We start from the raw sequence: 19,864 nt of genomic DNA, 5'->3' as shown, positions 1-19,864 counted from the left end.
AAGCCTGACAGAGTTCAGGAAGTGTTTGGCCAACATTCTCAAAAAGCACATGGTGTGATTTTTGGAGCTGCCCTGTGAAAGGCCAGTAGCTGAACTTAAAATGATCTTTGTGGATCTCTTCCAATTCAGGATATTCTATGATTTTACAGTGCTGATACTTTAAATAAGCAGAATACAAATTTTATTAGAACTGTTAAGCTATTAATAAACATTTATTTCCAGTTAACAATTTTCTAACTACTGAAGGTCTCCAGAAAGATATGGCAGAGGGAATAGCATGCACATCCAAATGGCACAGAGGGAGGCATCCAGGTAAGGAGGTTCTCTGAGCCCTTGGTCCCCTTTCACATGGTGTCAGGCTGCAGCTTGGGTTCCCACTCTCATGCCCTGAGATATTCCATTTTCAAAGCTGCAGCAGGGCATCACTAAACTATTTTTTTCACCTAAATTTTACTTACACTTTAACCTAAACTACCTCGAGTTTGATTTTGAATGTCTGTTCACCTTAGTGATGGAGGTAATGTCCATTTAAAAGCTGTCCACGTCCTTGGGACTACCCTGGGCACCTGCCCGAAAACAGGAGGGGGTTTCTGGTGCCATCCGTCCCGTCCCTTGCTGGTTCCAAGAATGTTTTTCTTCCCGGCACCATGCAAGGCCTGCCCTGCGCTTTCATCGCCTGTTGGAACGGGACAAGGGGGCGGGAGGCGGCTCGGGCGGCGCTGCCGGCCCGGGCGCGGGGCGCCTTTAATGGGAGCTCAGCCCCTGCGTGCGCGGCGGGCGGGCGGAGCCGCGGCCCCACGGCCGGGCCCAGGCGCGGGCGGGGCTCGGGGCCCTGGGCAGGGCCGGGCCGGGCCGGCCATGGCGGAGCGGCGGCAGCGGGCCCGGGTGCAGGGCGGCTGGGCCGGCGCCCCGGCGGGGCAGCCCTCAGGTAAGGAGCGCCCACAGCCGCCCTTCCCTTCCTTCCCGGTGGCCGGGACTCCTGCGCCGCCGGGCTGGGCGCGACGGGGCGAGTAGCAGGCAGGGGCGCCGGTCTCCGGCTGCACTTTCCGACCGCCCTGCGCGGCCCCGTCCGCCCCGTTCCCGTCGGTAACTGAGCTGCAGGTGTTCGAACGCAGTTTTCCAGCGAAATTTGCGCCGGTGCCGCCGGTGCGGCGGTTTTGGCTGCGGAGCGCAGGGTGCGGTGTGGGCTGAGGCGCGCGTGGGTCTGAGCGCGTCGGGCGCGTCTCCGGCAGCTCGGGTGAGACCGGCGGAGTTGGGTGCAGGGGATTCCCTAAGGACAGGCAGCAACTTCTTATCCATAGAATGCATTATGTGCCTTCGTTTGGCTTGTCGCGGGGAAAACGTTGTAAAACAAAGAGAAGTAGCGAAAAGGGATGGAGTTTCAGTGGTTTTAGCAAACACTGAAACCAAAGAGTGCAGAGGCAGAGAAGCACTTTGAAGGTTTCCAGTCTTGCAAGAGGGACCGGTTTGTTTTTGTGAACATGCTCTAAACACGTTCCACTCATTGATTCTAGTTCCCATAAAACTCCCATATCTCTGCAGACTGAGCATTCTAGGCAAGCTGATTTTTTTTTAATCATGAAAGAGAATAGCCAACTGTTTTGACTTGTGCATGTGGCCTCAGTTTTCTGTCACAGGTGCATTTCATTGTTTCTATTCTTAAAGGGATTTTTAAAAAATCCCCATTGAATTACACAGAGTGAAGACTGTCTGTGTTTCAGGCCCATTTCAAAGCTTGTTTGCGTGTGTAAATAAAACACCTGAAGTGGTGTGCCAAAGTTGCTCTTCTGCTTTCTCCCTGATTTAAAAATTCTGTTTTAATAGAAATTTTTTTGTCTTTTTTTTTTTCCCTTAAGAAAAGGAATACAGAGGGAAGCAGCTTAGCTGCATGGAGCAATTTCTGCTGGTGTGTGATAGGTGTTTGGTTTAGAATTGAAAATTTATAGATGTCATCCTTTCAGATAAAAGTACGTTTTCAGTTTTGTTTGTGGAAACAAAATAAATAACAAATAAATACATATAAAAAAAATCAGTTCCTGAGCAATTTTGACTCTTAGGTTTGGCAATTTCCTGAAGTCTCTGCAAAGCATAGGAGAATACTCCAAGGAATGATTCCATAAGTTTTTCCTAACTATATATTTTAGTATGGTGATATTCAATTCATGTGATCTTTTCTTCCTTCTTTCTTTCTTTTAGCACCAAAGGCACCTGTGGCCAGCAGCCTTGCCCTTGCAGGTGCAAGGCCAGCATGGAGACAGAAAGATCAGCCTCACACTCAAAAGCAATTTGTCTTTGAAAAGCCATCAGAGGTAAAGCTTACAGGGTAACTAGCAGAGTCTCATCTGTTATAAAACTTCATATGATAGGTAACAATTATTTGAGAATATAGTTAATTGTTTAAAATCTGAGCTGAGCTTTGAGCTTTTGCTAAGCAGAGTTGGCAATTGTTCTGTGTATATGGGGAAAAGAAGGTTATAGTCCCTCTGTTTAGCCTGTTCAGAGCTACTCTTTTATAGAGAGCCGAAAGAATATGTTTTACTAAATATTCAGTCTGCAATGTCCTAAGCTCTTCTTGTTTTCCTCAGGTGGGCTGTCTGTCTTAACTTGTTAAAGGGGAAGAGCGTGGTATTTCTTTTGTAGACTTAGTCTCATCAGCTGATGAAGGATATTGTGCTCTATGCAGCATATGGAAACTTCCTTGGTTGGGAAAAAAGATAATAATGAGCTCTTCTTTCTAAGCTAGACCTATTTGAAAGGCTGTCATCTAGGCTTGGAAGATGGCCTGGGAAGATTCTCTTTCCCCCGTGGCAGAGACCTGCTATCTGTATAGTACTATATTTTGATGCTCTTGCTGGCTCAATGCAGTAACTCCTTGCAAATCAGAACTGTACTGAGCTCAGAGAAGAGCAGCATAAATCCCTTAGACAACCAGAATGATAGCCAAGGCTGGATTAAACTACTCTGTCTCTTAATAAAATACAGCTATCTCAGCTGTGCAGACAGCTGGACAGTGTAAGCTCCTGCTATGTCTGATCTTTCATGTTTTGCTCATTTGACTGAGGCCTGAAGTTTGTTCATGTTTCTTAGGGTTGTTCTGAAATTTTCCTTACGTGAGGATATTTTTATAAATATAAACATAAGAATTTTCTTGATTGCAGTTGATAAATATCAAGTATTGTGATGCCTAAATAATTTAGAAATCAGTGTCCTTTAGGGGGCAGTTGATGGCTAAAAACCAGCCTGCAGTGGTAGCTGCATTTGAGAGTTTCTGGGGTGAGGAGGGAGTGGCTGAGCTGTTAATACTTCCCTCTTGCCCTGAGGTGCGTGTTTCTCACTGGCCACACAGTGTGTGGCTACACAGAGTCACTAGAGATGATGTTTGCCTGCAGAGTGCCAGATACTTTAATATTCCCTGTGTACTGTCTCATTGCCTTTCAGGTGGAGCGCAGAGTTCCAGAGGCAGGTGTGATAGAGTGAGTACCCTGCTGATTTCTCTGCACCTTTTCTGTTGTCACGGTCGGTAAGAGTAGAAACTGTGGACTTTTAACCCTTTTATCATGAGCTGAATGTGTTACCAGGAGAGCCCAAGTCTGTTAACTGGTTTTTATGCCTTTTGTATAGCTGGCAAGCCAGTAACCATGAAGAGTTGAACATTCTGGTTCAGCACAATTGCCAGTATGTATCCTTTGTTAGCAGTCTACATTTTCTTGGGACAGTCCCAGTGTAAATGTGCTAGAAATTACTTACTCTGGAGTATACCAGAAATACAGCTGGTATGACAGCTTCTTTCAGGACTCAGAGAAGTAGCTGATAGTAAGTTTCGTAGTGAAGCTGGGTATTTGTATGTGACTTACCCTTTGTGTTGAAGTGGGGATCTTCCCAGGATAAGAAGCATGAAGCATGACAAGGTGTGGTGCTGTATGGTGGAGTTAGAGATACTGAAAATCCAGCTTGGCTCAGTTTGGCTGTCTTGGTAGAATTTTCTTTCTCAGTGTACCTGTAAATGCAAACAGTGATCTGAGTGCAGTCATGTATGGTTGTCTCCCTTAGGTTCCCTGTGACATCCTTCTTTTATTTTTTTCCAAGAGCCCTGAAGCTGTACTGAGCCTTTGATGAAGAGAGGGACAGGAAGTACACACAAACTCATTGGCTTCTGCAGCACACCTTGCTGCCTTACTCTGACCTTTATGTCCAGGACATTAGTTCTTCCCTTTTCTAACTTCCTTTTCTCTTTTAAAGAAAACATTCCCTAGTCCAGGCCTACAGCAATTCTAGTCTGTGCTGCTCACTCTAAGATAATTTCTTGTTTGTCTTTCTGATGGCTCTTTCCTTTCTACATCCTCAGCAAGCCTGGTGTGTATGAGCTCAGCAAGGGACCCACTGGCATTTCTAGGTAAGTGGATGAAATGTTAATGGTTTTTGCAGAGTAATGTGGTGATCCTCAGCTTTTGGAAGTCCAGTCTCTGCGGAGGGTTTTGACTTCAGCAGCTGCACATGGCACTTCTTGTGCATCATCTGTCTAGAGTACTTCTGGAAATACTTTTGAGTGGCACATAGCAGGGACTGAGCTGGTTCTGAGCAGCACTGAAGAGAAGAAAAAGAAACCTCTTGACATATCGTGTGTACTTCATCTGCTGCTCTTTCCAGCATAAGGACAAGGGGCTATGTCCGTTTGTGTCATGATTCACAGCAAGTTGCTGATGAGAATTTGGATCAGTATTCCTGTCTTAGCAAGTGTGTGATGTCTGTTGTACAGTTAAGAGCAGCCCAAAACTTGTAGCTGTAAATTGGAATTGTTTTAAATAAATCTAATGAAAGCATTTAACTTTAGGCAATTGTGGTAACCTCAGGATTGTCCCTTGTGCTTATATGCCATGCCTTAATTATTTCAGCTTCAGGGCACTTCAAAGCAAAACCTACTTGTTCTGTGATTCCTACTAAGTAAAATTTTACCTTGCTGACTTAGCTGCAATATCAGTATTAAGCCTCTTCTTTTGAATTTGATAGGTTTTTATTAATAGTGGAAAAAATGCCAAGGACATAGTAATTTTTTGTACATTTATTTAATTTCTTCTGATTATTGTATTATTTTATTTTTGTGCCTTCATCTTAGTTCCTTCTGAAGATGCAAATAAATCTTTAAAATATTTTGAAAAGTGAAAGCTTTGGCCAGCTGGAAGTAGACAAGATACACAGCTGGGTTATCCTGTATTTTCTGGAGTTTGTTTTCATAATACACTGATGGAATATATATATTTCTAGAAAGTTATTAATCAGATTTATGTGTTTTTTAAACACCTTTACTATATATTCTTACTGTGACATCTTTGGGGCATGAAGTACTTGTGAGAGTGAACTGCTGTTAGCAGCATTCCTACTCTGCAGCCCACCACAGTGGTTGTAATTCCTGGGTGACCGTTAGTCCAATCAAAATATTAGATGTACATATGGAAATGAAAAAATAGGAGATGTTAAATACTGTCCTTATGCTAAATACTTTTCCTTATGCTTTGAAAAAGAGAACAGGAATGGCAGTAGGGATAAAGGGCTGTCAAATTCTGAGTGATGAGGAGATGGTGAATAAAGGGCAATTATTTGCTTAATTTTGATTGTATTGCCATAATCAGGTCTGTCTGATTTATCAGATGTGAAGTTAATAGCAAGCAGAAGGATGCAATTTTTCACAGCATATGGCTGATTCTGGAATTCATGGTATGTTGCTGGTTGTCATATGTTTTTATAAGTTTTGAAAAGAAATTACATTCATTTGGTGAGGGTAAGACTCAACAGGAGCCTTTCAATTCTTTCCTTCACATGTGCTTTTGGCTGTGGTCAGAAACAGGATACTGGGCTTTGACTTTTGATATGATGTATTACAGCCATTTCTAACTCCTTTGGGAATCCTGGAAATGAAAATATTTTCCCAAAGCAGATATAGAAGTGTGTATTCCTTCCATTTTTTTCTTTTTCATCCTTAGGATTCATTTGATTCCTGGCTTTATTGACTCAGAACAGGCAGACTGGATGTTTGAGCAGCTCCTCCAGGACATCCCCTGGGGTCAGCGAACGCACGTCAGGCAGGGTAAGGAGTGTGTGGCCACCTTTTCAGGTCACTCACAGGTCAATTCCATACCAGAATCTGTGCACTGTTTAGAATTTATTTTCATTTTCAGTGTTACCACTTGTTCAAGTTTCCATGCAGGTTTTCCATGCACATCTGAAGGCTACTGCAGCTTACTTTTCAATCTCTAATATCATGTTACTGTTGCCAGCTAAATGAGATATTTCCAAAATAAAATTGCCTGTCTTAAAAATCTTGGAATTTTACTGTTTTTTCTATCATTTCCAGTTCTTTTTCTCAGTCATTTTTTAAGATTTAGTCTGGCCACCATCACATAATCTCCCAGCAATACTTAAAAACTGTGTTCTTGGAGGTTTCTTTCATGAGGTATATTTTTTGCCTATTTTACTGAAAATTCCAGCAGAACATGTTCATTTTCCTTTGGCTTTAGTTATTGGTTCCAATGTGCAGTTGGTGGAGAGGCTGCTATTCTGGATTTTTTCACTAAGGGGCACCTGTTCTAGCCAAATTTTGCTTTCAGTCAGGAACTGATATAAGATAATGTATCAGAGCAGTTACTGGATGGGACTGGAAAATATCTTCAACCTGTGTGTTTATTGGCTGGCAATAAAGGGACAGTATAATGGAGAATGCTACCTGTCAAGCATGAGAAATAGTTGCCTAGATAGTCTTTTCAGAAGCCAAAAAATTATTTTTAACCTGATGTTTGTGTTACACCGCAGGACACGAACACATTTAACAAAATATTGTGTCCAGCCCTGCTGCATTTTGTTTCTGTAGTGTCCCAAGGATGCTGCCGTCCTTTCTACTTCACCCTTTCCAGTGCATCCATCTGCATCTTGCAGCTTAGCCAGCCTACTGGGCACCAGCACCAAGTGAACATAAAGCAAGATAAATTTTCAGTTTTGTTTGCTATCTTTAACTCATCCAGTCTCTGCTATGTCTGGCTTTTAGGGGTAAGAAAATTGATGTTTCCAAGATTTTGGCAAGGTAATTCCTCCTGCAGATATGCACCTGATTTTGAATAATTTAATTCCCTCACTTGAGTTCATTATGTTAAGGGGCTGCTTTTTTAATTTTAGGTGAATGGACAATATCTTTTTGATCAAGTTTCTTGGCAGAATTGTATCATCTTTCCATTTTTAAATTGTTTGGTAAGTCAACTGAGAAAGTCTTCCTGTTTTTTTCAGAAGTATCTTTTGAGGAACCACGGCTTACATGCTGGTATGGGGAACTTCCTTACACATACTCCAGGATAACAATGCAGCCAAATCCAAATGTATGTATATGTTTGTATGTGTTTTATTATTGTCTTCAGAGAAATCCTTTGCAGAGATCAAGAGACAAAATTTCCCTCTATCCTCTATTCTAGCTATCTAGAGAATCTGTTAGCAGCAGATTCTACTGGAATGTGGTCAGTTTTATACAATATACTTCATGAGTGAGTTGACTGAGAGCAGTCAGTGTGATTTAGTTGCCAAAAGGAGGTTACTACTCTAGTGTTTAAAGTTTTGCTTTGGGTTGCTGTAGCTTTGTACAAAACTCTGAATTGCTCTGTGTGACAAAGATTCCAAGCATCTTTGGATGGGAGATTTTACTGCCCACAATAATACTGATTTTTTGCTGTAAAGATACCATAATACTAATTACTGAAATAGTTACTTTCAGAAACACTTAGGTTCAATGCTGCTTAAATGAAAGTTTAGGCATATCTTGGTTCCTATGTGGATGCTGTGAAATTCACACATCTGTGAGCTGCTGAGCAGCTCATCTGCTCAGCAACTCCAGATTGTAGCATGTAATTTCCCACACTGTTTTGGAAGAGTTAAAAGCCTTCTGAATGACTCAGTGATGTTTTGTTCATGTTTTCTTTCCCTGCCCCCCTCTCTCTCAGCCTGTTGTCCCATCAGCCTGTCTCTTGGAATTGCTTTGTTTAAAATTTCCACAGCAGTAATTAGGTGTCACTGTTGAAAGCTGGATAGCATGAGAGGAAAGTGTCCCAAGTCCCAGAACTGCTGCCAAAGTGGGATGTTTGGGAAGAGTTGGAAAGGCACTATTTAACATGATGAGTTGTGAAGATTTCGTAGTCTCAAAAATACTGTAGTTAAAAATTCTATGGTCGATGGAACTTGTGGTGGAAAAACAAGCATTTCTTTGGTACTCATTTGTGAATGCTGTTTTAACTGGGCTTTTCTGAAAGCTGAATGGCTTTAGGGATTGGGAGTGCCCTCACAAAATCATTCTGTTGTACACTAATGATTTAAATCCAGTTCAGAACTGCCTGTTGTGAAATCCATCGCTGTTCAGAGATTGGATAGAGCCCATATACCCTGAATTCAAGGTTTCATTTCAGTTCTGAGTTACCACTCATTGAGCCACTGGCTTGTTTCTCTCATCCAAAAGGTACAAGGCCTAAGTGAATCACTCAGGCTGTGGTTCTGTCTTTTATTCTGGAATATTTCTGCTTTTTACTGAGAGGAAGAAACTCAAGCAGGCAGTGAGATGCACTGGAGAAGTTGCATAGCTGGAAGCCAGCCCTTCCCCAGCTGGAAGTTGCCCATAGGCTGATCTATGGGTACACTGCACAGGGACACTGGTGTTTCACACAACTTTGTAGGTGGGAGTACCTGCAGCTTAGAAAAGTAGGGATGGTGTAAAAGTACAGTCCCTACCTGTAGAATAGGGTTTCTAGCACAAAAATATCTTGAGTAAAATGTAATTTAGTGCACAGCTTAGCCAAAACTGATTACTCCCTTAAACACTTTAACTGTTGGAGTAATTAGCTTTGTGTCCTTCCTTTTTTGTTTGGTAAGAATTGGTGTGATTGCAGCACTTCTAGATATAATCCAGTGTGTGTGCCTCATAATTTTTGTTATTAGAAATGTTTTTCTGTAAGCAGTAATAGAGTTGTTTCAACAAAACTACTTCCACTGCTGCAGGTTTGTAGTGGGCTTTCAATTACATTGTAAAATTCACTGTATGGTAACATTTTAGTAATACATAATTCTGTGATGGGACTTGAAGAAATATAGTCCTGGTTGGTCACTGAAAAGTGCCCTCAATAATTCTTGTTGGACTCCTCTGCACATTCAGGCAGCCCAGTTGCAAAGCAAACTTTTTTGAGGTGGTATTACTGCTTTTCAGTTATGTTCCATAACTGCAGGCTATGTTTACCTAGAATTAATTAATCACATGATGATTAATTGTTGAAGGCATGACTTAGCTAGAAATACCCCATTAGGGAAAGATGGTATGTTGAGGCTCCTGCAGTGTAACCAATAAGTTAAATACCTGTTAAACTTGGGGAAGCTTGGAAAGAAGGTAGTTCAGCCTTGTTTTTTAGAGGTGGATACTAGAAAATATTCTCAGGTGTCTGTTGCTTTTTCTGCCAGTGGTGCACTGGGAGATTTGGAATCAGTTTCTTATCCTCTCTTGCTCTCTGCTTCTGCTTACATAATGGGCAAAAGTTCTGGCCTACATTGCTTTGGCTTTTTTTTCTTTCTTTATATATTTGTGAAGTTCCTAAAAGCACTCTGACAGATGAAGGTCATGATGTAACTTCATAACATTAAATAACTGGACTGAGTTGTAATGGAATGTACAGAGCTTCCCTGGGCTGTGGGCTCAGCAAGGTGTTAGCAAAGGAAGGGATGAAATCCAGGGCCAGTGACATTGGTGTTGAGACCCACTGAAGAGTTACAGTGGTGAAGGTAAAACCCCAAGAGGTGATGAGTTGAGCTCGACAAGCTGTGTTAACAGAGTGGGACAGAGGGCTGTGTTATGCCAACCATTTCCTCTTGTTCTCTGTCAACAGCTGCAGGCAATTGAGAGCAGTGTCACTTAGTCACTGATTGCTTCCATTAGTGTGAAGGGCAGCCTGGCTTCAGAGTTTTAAGAGATTGAGTGATGGGTAACATGTGACTATTTTGCAGAAAGCCCCACCCATTCCTCTGATCTACTAAAAATACCAGCAGAATTGCTGTAATTTGTTTGATTTTAAGTTTATTGTGATTAAAGCGCAGTGTATTTTGTTTCTTGGTGGGTTTTGCCTTCTGCTCATGGCGCTGACATTTGCCTCTGTTGTGGTTGCAGTGGCATCCCGTGCTGAGCGCGCTGAAGCAGCGCATCGAGGAGTTCACTGGCCACACCTTCAACTCTCTGCTCTGCAACCTGTACCGCAGTGAGAAGGACAGCGTGGACTGGCACAGTGACAGCGAGCCGTCGCTGGGGAGAAACCCTGTCATTGCCTCACTCAGCCTGGGGGCCACTCGGACCTTTGAGATGAGGAAAAAACCTTCCCCTGTGAGTGTTCATCCCACACTGACTCCTAGAGCTACTAACAGGTTTACTGTTTTCCCCGTTTAAGGAAACTTAATCACTAAAGCATTTCAAAGTTAATGAAAGCACAACTTGCAAAGTTCTGTGGAATAAGTGCAGGGCTCAAGAAATCTCTTGCATGGACCATGACATTCTGAGGAAGGGGATGGGAGCACTCTAGTATAATGTGCAGCAGTGTAGTGTAGTGCTGCAGTGAATTGGAACCTGGGCAGCCTTCTGCCCAAATAAGGGCCCTTTCTGGTACTTAAAATGAGATCAGTGGTGCTGGAAGTGGACTTACACTGTGCAAATGAATCAGAGAGTTGCATTTTCTTAAACTCAGGACAATGTTATGTAATGCAGAGTGTACATGGGGTGAAGAGTAGTTCTGACTACTCTTGTAAGTAAAAATCCTCTTGACAATGTTTTCATTTTGATGCGTGTGTATTCAGATTGAGGGGCAGTGAACAAAGGGAAGAAGCTCATTTCTTTTCCATGAAATGCCTTGGAAGCTGTCACATCATACTGGCAGGCTAAACAGAGATCCTCTACTTGGATGAAGAGACCTGTGGAATATAATTTTGGGAGTTAATTGGTGATTCAGTAGTGAATTCTCTTTCTAGATGAAGTGCTGTGCTTGAGAGTGCTTTGTTTATAAGCCAGCTTAAATTTCCCAGTTTGTATTTATCCAAGTAAAGGATTCACATGTGTTGAGAATACAGGCCTTATTTTAGCATGTCCTGTTTCAGATGAATTTTCTGCTTGTGCAGTCTTTGACAACTTTGGAAAGTAGTTTGCTAGCTTGTTGTGTTGCTGTTTATTCTGAGTAGGTAGTACAGAGAGCAGAGGTGATAATTAACAGCCTACAGGAAAACTCTGTGCTGACATACTGAAGCCTACCCATCAAGAGCCACCTTGGGTTACCTAGTCTGAGCAGAAAAGGTCAGAAATTGAACCAGAAAACAAATAGTAGTTTTCACCAGATCTCCAATTTGTAAATTCTTTGTTGCCTGAAGTGATTTTAATCTTGGTCCCTGAGCATGAGATCACATAACCAGTCTATTATGTCAGTGAGCATAGCATGAGTAAGTATCCATGATGCTGTGTTGATAATAAAATGTCAGCTGGAAAGTTTATTCCTCTAGAAAACTGTAAATGGTGCATGGATTCATTTTAGAAGTCCCTGTGTTCCACATCAATCAGAACAGAATCAGAATAAAATACACTTAAAGTTCAGTATAAACTTTGCAGGTTCTCTCTTAAAAATCAATCCTAGTTCTTGAGTAAGATGCCTGTTTTATAGATTTTCTGAAAAGACACCCACTATTAGCAAAGGGGAAATTGAGTCTGTGCCATTTGTACTTGACTGCCTTGTTTGAGCTGTACTGCACGATTTCTTCCCTTTTCTTCCAGGGATGGATGGTTTTCTGTAGATGTATCCCTCAAGGTCTCCTCATTTTTTTTTTAACACCTTTGACCTGATATTTCTGACTAGCTGAGTCTTGCTATGAAGTGTATTCCTTTTGCAAGTGTCATACCTTTTTTTCTGAGGTAGAATCCCCATGTGCAGATCTTTGGAATAGTTGCTATTAAGTGTGTCCTGTGCCTGAGGGAATTCATACTTAATAATTACATGGCACACATTATGTATTCTTTGCACATTCCCAAAGTTTCCTCAGAGCCTCCTATGACAATAGATGCTTTGCCAAGTGGGAGTTACAAGAGGCTCTGATGGAAATTACAACCTTTCAGGCTGTACTAAATAAGTAATTTCCATACCCTATTGTCCTGTAGCGTTCTCTCTTTCATTAAGAGAAAGTTAAAACTGGTTGTAGATCTTTGAAGTTTGATCATTCCTTTGTTAAAAAGCAAGTTACAGGAAGAAGAATGTAATCTAGGGAAAAGGAATTCATATTAACAGTCATCACAGGCATTCAGGCTCTCCCTGGTTTCAGGATCAGCCAGTATCAGTGCATTGAGTTTTCCAGAGTTAGCCTTCATTGAGGAGGGAAATAGGAAGTAAATCCTTTTCCTCCCAAAATTAAACCTATTTGAGGGCCAACACTGTGCTATTTCAGATTTTATGGTTTCAAAGACCTTAGTTTCCCTCTGTTCTTGTAAGTGCTTTTAAGTATTTTGAGATGAAAGATAAAATGAACATACAAGATGAGAACATCACTTATGGTAGAACATCACTGTGGATAAATGGTCTCAGGAAAAAGGGTGGTTTCCTGTGTGGGACCATGTATTGAGTACAAAACTGCATGTACCACAATACATAGGCAGCTTGAAGGGCAATTGAAGAGTGCCAGATGAGAGACTTCAGTTCATGTTGGTATCTCTACAAATATTTTCTAGATTATCATTTGAAATGTGGATGAACCTGATAGTGAATAAAATCCTGTTTCTCTAATTGAAAAGATGAACAGTAGGGTTGATGGGCTGCATTTTCTGTGCATGTTTATGTGAATTTTGACAATTGTTTGTTAGTAGTTTGATAGTGTTTATATAAGTCACTCTGAAACAATTACACAATCTGAAATCTTTTTTCACTTGGCAAAAATGAAAAGAAAGTTACTTAGGTTCAAGTGGTTTTTTTATTGTCCTGAAAATTGTTCTAGGGTGAGGTAAGGAAAGGTTTAGTCCTCTGCTTTTCTTTTTGGTAAGCACTGTACTGGGTAAGTCTTCGTCATATAATAGAGGGTAAAGGAGTGCAGAGACATGCATAGACTATTCATATCTTTTTAAACAAGCATTCTTTGTGGATAAGTAGAAATAATTCTTACTGGGATTTCAGCCCTGTGCATGTTTAAAAAGCTGCAAATACATTTCAGGTGTAAATTCATCACTGGAATAAGGAGACTTCATGGGAATTAACATGACTCCAGCAACAGTTTTATTTTGCCTGCTGGAATTTTTAAGCATTCTTTTTTCTAAATACAGCCTCTTCTGTTTATTTGGACCAATTACATGATAGCAGCTGGTATTTTTCCTTTGCTTTAAATGGTTTCTAGGGTTTTTTGGGTGCCTACTTCATAGTTAAAAGTCTACAGTGATGTGGCTTCTTCTATTTTCTTCTTCCAGCTCCAATAAATTGCTTTAACCTTGCTCCTGCTTTCTTGTTCCTCCTGCCCCCATCATTGTAGCTCCTGCCTACACTGAAATCAGGAGACAAATGCTTTGCTTTTGAGCTGTGATTCATACACAGTGCACACAGCTCTTGTCGAGTCAGTGAGTCCTCGTGTGCTTGCCTACAGCCCGAGTGTCACCACTGTGGCACTGTGACCTCCTCCCATTGCCCACACAGCCTCAGCCCCCAGGCCCACTTGGACATGAATTCATCCTGCCAGTGGAGAGGAATTGGTTCTACTCTGTGGGAGGGGTGTTTCTGGTACAGCCTCACACCATTTGTGCTATTGCTGGTTCACGGCTCAGCTGGGAGACAGGGCCAGGTTATCTGGTTGTGTCCCCCTGGAAGCTGAGTGGGGAGCGTTGCTGTGGGGAGAAGGGTGATCCCTGGGGCCCCACCCTCCAGTGGGAGGTGCCCTGTGGTGGAGGGTGGGGGCCATAGGGACAGCTGGGTGGTCATCCAGCAAATGGCCATGTGAACTGCAGAGGGAGTTAGAAAGCCAGCTGTCAGCTTGCCCTTCTTCCATCTATAACCAAGGAAACTGATGGCTGCTGGGAAGGGAGGGAGCTTCACACCTGTTAGACAATAGCAGCATGTCCTGGTGTTCAGGGAGTCAGCCTTGAGATGGGTCTGGCCTTCAGATGAGTCCCTGAAGCACAGTCCTTTTTTCCTAGCCGAAGGTAAAGCTCTCCTGGAAAGAGCATAAAAATAACCCTTTGTGTCATAACAGACCAAATTGAAGATGAATGTGGGAATCTGGAGCATGTTATAAGCAGGGATTCAGACCAAGATATGAAGCAGGTTGAACTTTTAGATTGGCATCAAAGAGATTCCCTGGCAGTGGTGGCTGCAGTGGAGGAGGAGGTGTTGTCCCCCAGCAGTGGCAGGCCTGAGAAGCTGTAGGCAGGCAGGGAGGAAGAGGGGAGTGCTCAGCTGCAGGACTGAGGGAGTCTCAGGTTAGGCCTGTGTAGGCACACCAGTGCACCATGTGAGCAAAGGGCGGTATTACTGATAGTCATCATTACTGAATCTGTAAGGAACTGCAGGGAGGATTTTGTCAGAGACAGTGAAAACAAACATGTTCAATGCAGAAGAATTGCTAGGTGAGAATACTTTGTTGTGGAGGAGGATGTTTACACAGCTGGTGCTAGAGATGTATACTGGAGAACAGGGATACAATCCAGATGAAATCTGAAAAATACAAGATTTGAACTTTTTGTTAGGATGATGCTCTTGGTGGTTGGTAAATAGGTGAAGCAGAAGACTAGAAGCCAGTATTCTCCGTGAAAAATGCTGACTTTTGAAATTGAAAATTATTTTGCATCATTTGCCTGTATAAATGCATTATTATTTATACATTCTTCTACAGGATGTTTCCATTTACTTTTCCTTATAATAGAAGATTCCTCTGCACTGTCCAGAAATCATTTCCTACAACTATAGCAATGGACTTCACTGAGATTTAAGAAACAAACTTGGGTGATTTACATAGATTAGTACTAAATCTTTTGTCTTTTTGATTTTCAACAAAACAACCTTGATGGAGTCCAGGAATTCTTACAGATTTTGTATTCACAGCTTCCCATCAACTCACACTGAGCTTTCCTTACTTATTAACTGTAGTTACTGTAATTAAGGATTTTTTTAAAAAAGTTTAACTGATGTACTTGGATAGTGTAAAGCTTGGATTTTATTGAATGTGTAACTCAAGATGATGAAAATTTATAAAAAGCAGAACAGTTGCTTTACTATACCTGTTTTTTAAGCAAGTGGGTTTGTGGTACATACATAGTGTTACAAAGTGAACATAAAGTCACCTGATGCACTTTCCATGTTTGTTACCAGAAGGTCTTTTCCACCTTTGATGCCAAAAATAAATTTCCTTCATAAACTTCTTGACCTCTGAAAGTCAAGTGAGTTTTCTGTATGTCTGACATCAGCTCTGGGAATAAAAGTTCTGAAAGGAGCTTTGGTTGACAGTAATGGCACATAAGAAAGTAAGAACTTTTTGTTTAACTTCACTGGCTTTGCAAAGCAAATGGACATAAAAATCTCTTTTTCTAAGTAAAATGGAGTTCAGAGATGTCCCATTTAAACCAGAAACTAATTATTGTTTTTACATACTGACTTTTCTAAGCCTAAAGGATCTTTTCTCCTAAATCATTTATCTTAGCAGAATTCCTTTTTAGTTAAGATGAGCAAGAGATAAAAATAAGCCCACTGTTGTCCATCACAAAGTGAAATGATGTAATCCTCTGAAATAGAAAGTATGTATGCAGTGATATTTCTCTGCTTTTCCTCAGCAGTCATGTTTACAACACCTATTTTTGAAATTTTTTCCCCGTTTCCATTGACGATAAGAAAATGTTTCCTGCTACTGACTTGATACCAACCAAGCTCTTTGCATTCCAGGAAGTGCAGTCCTTTTTCTCTCTGCATCTTATTTATAAACACACACACACGCATGCTCCTTGGTGGTTTTCAGAAAATCAAACTGTTTTAGTTTAGGCCATAATTTTCCCAGTATTTGTTACTCTACCTCATTATTTTGAGATTTCAGCAAGCTGTGAACTTTTATAAGGACAAACCTTCCTCAAGCTGTACTGCTACATACTGAGCAATGTATAACTCTGATTTAAAGTTGGAAAGGATAGTGCAAAGCAATAGAGAGTTGCTGTTCCCACTCAGTGTGGCATGTGTGAGACCACTGCTGGGGTGTGTCACTATGTTTAGTTGTTATATTTGAGCTTTAAAATAGTTACACCATAACCTAAAGGCTTAACAAAAGTTTGCAAATTATTTGTCTTTTAGTTTAGCATTCTGTTTTGCTTAGTGGTGATTAAGACAACTTGTTTTACCAGATATTATAGGAAAAGGAGGTTTTTTTTTTTAATTAGAAAAACTTTTTACAGTAGCTAGAGGCATAGCAGCATGTTATGTTGTAACAAGAGAAATTCAGCATAGCAGGAAGATGTTACTTTTGATGAAGTAGTTAACTGTTGGAAATTAGGGTGGCTATTGCAGCGTGTCTCCACACTGAACTGTTTAAGATGTTTCCACAAGGTTTGCAGCCTCACTCCAGAATTTTGCACTAAATCCAGGAACTGGTTGTTGAACTTTACCTGTGGCATCCAGCCAGTGAGATGCATTGGCTTCTTTTCATCGTTTAAATGCTCAGCTCCTGGGCTTTGTATGAAATACAGATACAGAGAGGTTTACTTTGACCTCTTGATCTTGGAAGAGCCTCCTCCCTCACAGGCTTTTTAAGCTCTGCTGTAAAGGACTGGTTTTCTAGCAAATGCACATGCCTGCTTCTTCAGTGTCTGATGTTTCTTTTTAGGAAGAGGATGGAGACTATACTTATGTGGAAAGATTTAGAATCCCACTTGATCATGGGACTCTCTTGGTGATGGAGGGAGCCACCCAGGAGGATTGGCAGGTAAGAACTCCTTGGCACAGTTTATGTGCTTCACTTGCAGTGCAGTTGTCCAGATAGGCTGTGGCACTCCCATGAAGGTATGGGACATTCTGCTTCCAGTGGCACAGCTGTTTTCCAAGGCATTGGTATTACTTTCTGCCTGAGAATTTGAAAGCACCCACAGAAACAAGGGGCTTGCTTTCATGTACCAAGTAATCCAGTAGGAATCAGTTAGGATGTTCCAGCATTAAAGTTCAGTGACAAAGGTTGCAGCCTGCAGTGAAAAGAACAAAATCAATGTAGAAATTCAGAATATCAAAAGTTGTAACTTAATTAAGAATTCTACAGTAATGTACAAAGACTTCTTGTTTTCAGTGGCCCTAAGCAGTCAGAACCTTTTTTAACCGTACCTAAGTGTTTAGAAATATGAATAAAAAGCCATCTCAGGAAATGAAGGTTTTAGTCATTGTTTAATAGTTTGATTACTTGTATTTTAAATGTACAAGCTCATGCTTTTTTTTTTTTTTTTTTTCCCCCCTCTAATGCCACTTACAGCATCGAGTGCCTAAGGAGTATCATTCTAGAGATGAACGAATAAACTTGACATTCAGGATCATTTATCCAGAACCTGACGGAGTGTGGAAGTGAAGAGCCCCTTTGGACATTGTTGGATGTACACCCACAGCAGATCTAGAGCCTTAGATTGCTGCTGATTCAAAGGAAGCCTTACAGAAACAGAGTTCCTTGAAGTCATGGGGAAAAGAGTAGATATTATGAAGACCTTTGGCAATCAGAAGCTGCCTGTGTTATGTGGACAGAAATGATATGTTATTACATGAGACTAAATCACAGACTTTAAGTTTTTGAGCAGTGATTATTCTTCAAAGAGCACAAAGCAGGTGAAAGATGTGAGAGGTCCCAGCTGGAGCAGACAGATTCAGTGAGCACATAGTTTGCACCTTGTCTTGTCTCTCCTTTACTCCCAAGTTGTGATCTCTGTTGAAAGTAATGACAAGATGGGATTCTGTGATGTAAATCCACTTCTGTGTGTCTGTACAGAAATGGGAAAGCTGCACTTGGGGATGATCTCTGGGTATTAGCTCATTTCACCAAAGGGTGGTGCACTGCTTTTCATCTGTACGTTGCAGAGTCTTTTCCAGTTAAGCAATCAGTTTCATAACTTAAATAACTACTTGAATGATACTGGTGTCCAGTGGAACAGAGGGTCAAGGCTCTCTTCTGCCATGCACTCTGTGGTCAGACTTTGTCCTAACTGTTTATCCATGTAGACAGGACAAGGCAAAGGCAAGCAACAGCAACATCTGACGACCCTGCTTCTGGGTCAGTGCATTTTGCATTCAAGAATATCACTCTTGAGCCTCTGTTATCTCTTGGGCCTCTGCTGCCACAGATCACCAGTCAGCACCTCAGAGCAGATGCCAGGCTGACTGCTGGAATCCTTCAAGCTTGCCTGCTGCTGGGAAGCAGTGGGCTCGTCTCTGCAGTCTGGATGTTAAGTCAGGAGTGCTGCCCATGTGATTAAGTTCTTTCTGCAGCTAAATAGCATCACTGTACAGGGTCAAATCATAAGGTTTGGTCCATCTTCACTGCCTGCCTGCAGTAGGATCTAAGCACAGGTGAATCCTCTCTGCCTTGCAACACGTTAGCTTTGTTAAGCAAGCTAATGTCCATCCTCACTGTAAGGATAAATTGGTGTTGGGAAAATATTTGTATTTTCTTAGCCAGCATTTGTTGTGGTTTCAGTTCTTATTTGGTGAGAGCAGTCAAGTTATTAATACTTAGTTATGCCTATGTTTTAATGTTATTGATGAAATAAAGGACATAAATGTTGAGCCATTTCACTCCCTGTGGTCTGAAATTGGGCAGAATAATTTCCTAGAAACGCTTCTCTACCTAAACCACCATACATTACTCTTCTAAAATGATTGAATGTTACTAGAAAACTTAACTTCATTATCTAATTATGTCTTTACTTTCATCCCAATTTGTACAGAAATATTTTTGGAGTATTTTAATGTTGTTTTCTTACATTTGAATCTTTTGTCTAGGCTCTGTGATATATTTCATGGGAATCAGAGTTGAAGGAGGCAGACACTTTCATATTTACTTTCTTTGGGTCATTGGAGCTTTGTGCACATCCCTGTGTGTGTGTGTCCAGGTTTGGCAGTGCTGACAGAGTGAGTGTCATTAACCAAGGGACAGTGCTAATTTGTCAGGTACTCTGAGAAGGCAACACTTCTGCCCATATCAGTTCATACAACTCCATTTGTTTTCACTGTGTTAAGAGCAGCCAGGCTGCAAGAAAGAGTAGGAGATGGGGATGAGTTGGAAACTTTTAAACCCCCAAACCTGAGCTTGTGGAAATTGCAACTCATTTGAATTCAGTGAATCTGTGGCACATAACTAATGGCAGGACCCTGGAGGCTGATGCTGTTGTGGAAGAGCAGTTTTTCACCTCCTTTTCTTGGTTTCAATTTGTCATGTTAGCAAATTTTGGTTTAGTTTCTTTACTTCCTTTGATTTGGGAAAAGACCAAGTTTTCCTCTCCAGAAGTGAAGTGATTTATAGGAGAAATGTTCTGTCCCCCAGTGCTCCTTTTGTTGCTGGAGACTGCTGCATTCTGCTTTCTCTCACGTGTCAGCTTCACTGTATCCAATCTGTTTGACAGTGAGGAGAAGGCACATGGCACCCTTCCCCAGCCTGTCCTGTGTGTACTGGCTGCAAGGGGAGCACTTGGCCTAGGGGTCAAGTTTCTTTGTCAGCTGGGAGCTTGTGGTCCTTCCTTCCTTCCCCCACCTCTTGGCCAGAAAAGTCAGCTAGCCAGCTAGCACAAACTGCAACCCCCTGCCTGCCAGGACAGCAGGAATGGCTTTGGGCAGAGGAGATTGCAGCCCAG

The 19,864-nt window shown here is 41.6% G+C and overlaps 1 protein-coding gene across 2 annotated transcripts; it reads left to right on the top strand.

Moving 5' to 3' along the window:
• Positions 1-858: 858 nt before the first annotated feature.
• ALKBH3 (alkB homolog 3, alpha-ketoglutarate dependent dioxygenase) lies at positions 859-19,004 on the top strand. 2 transcript variants are annotated; one of them, XM_058027187.1, is made up of 9 exons: positions 859-928; positions 2,197-2,309; positions 3,439-3,473; positions 4,346-4,393; positions 5,979-6,082; positions 7,273-7,361; positions 10,175-10,384; positions 16,870-16,968; positions 17,503-19,004. In XM_058027187.1, the coding sequence occupies exons 1-9, from the start codon at positions 859-861 to the stop codon at positions 17,593-17,595; spliced, it is 861 nt and encodes a 286-aa protein (XP_057883170.1). In that variant the 3' UTR covers positions 17,596-19,004. The 2 variants fall into 2 exon arrangements, with proteins under 2 accessions (XP_057883170.1, XP_057883171.1); XM_058027188.1 differs by lacking the exons at positions 16,870-16,968; positions 17,503-19,004 and adding an exon at positions 14,899-15,018.
• The last annotated feature ends 860 nt before the right edge of the window (positions 19,005-19,864 follow it).

This window comes from Melospiza georgiana, chromosome 6 (assembly GCF_028018845.1).
Source record: "Melospiza georgiana isolate bMelGeo1 chromosome 6, bMelGeo1.pri, whole genome shotgun sequence".
Lineage (NCBI taxonomy): Eukaryota > Metazoa > Chordata > Aves > Passeriformes > Passerellidae > Melospiza > Melospiza georgiana.
Note: the sequence above shows the minus strand (reverse complement) of the source record. Positions and strands in the feature narration are given on the sequence as shown.

Coding starts and splice junctions, on each gene's coding strand:
- ALKBH3 (XM_058027187.1), top strand. CDS start 859: ATGGCGGAGCGGCGGCAGCGGGCCCGGGTGCAGGGCGGCTGGGCCGGC. Junction 3,474..4,345: donor CCAGAGGCAGGTGTGATAGA/GTGAGTACCCTG, acceptor CTACATCCTCAG/CAAGCCTGGTGTGTATGAGC. Junction 6,083..7,272: donor GCGAACGCACGTCAGGCAGG/GTAAGGAGTGTG, acceptor TGTTTTTTTCAG/AAGTATCTTTTGAGGAACCA.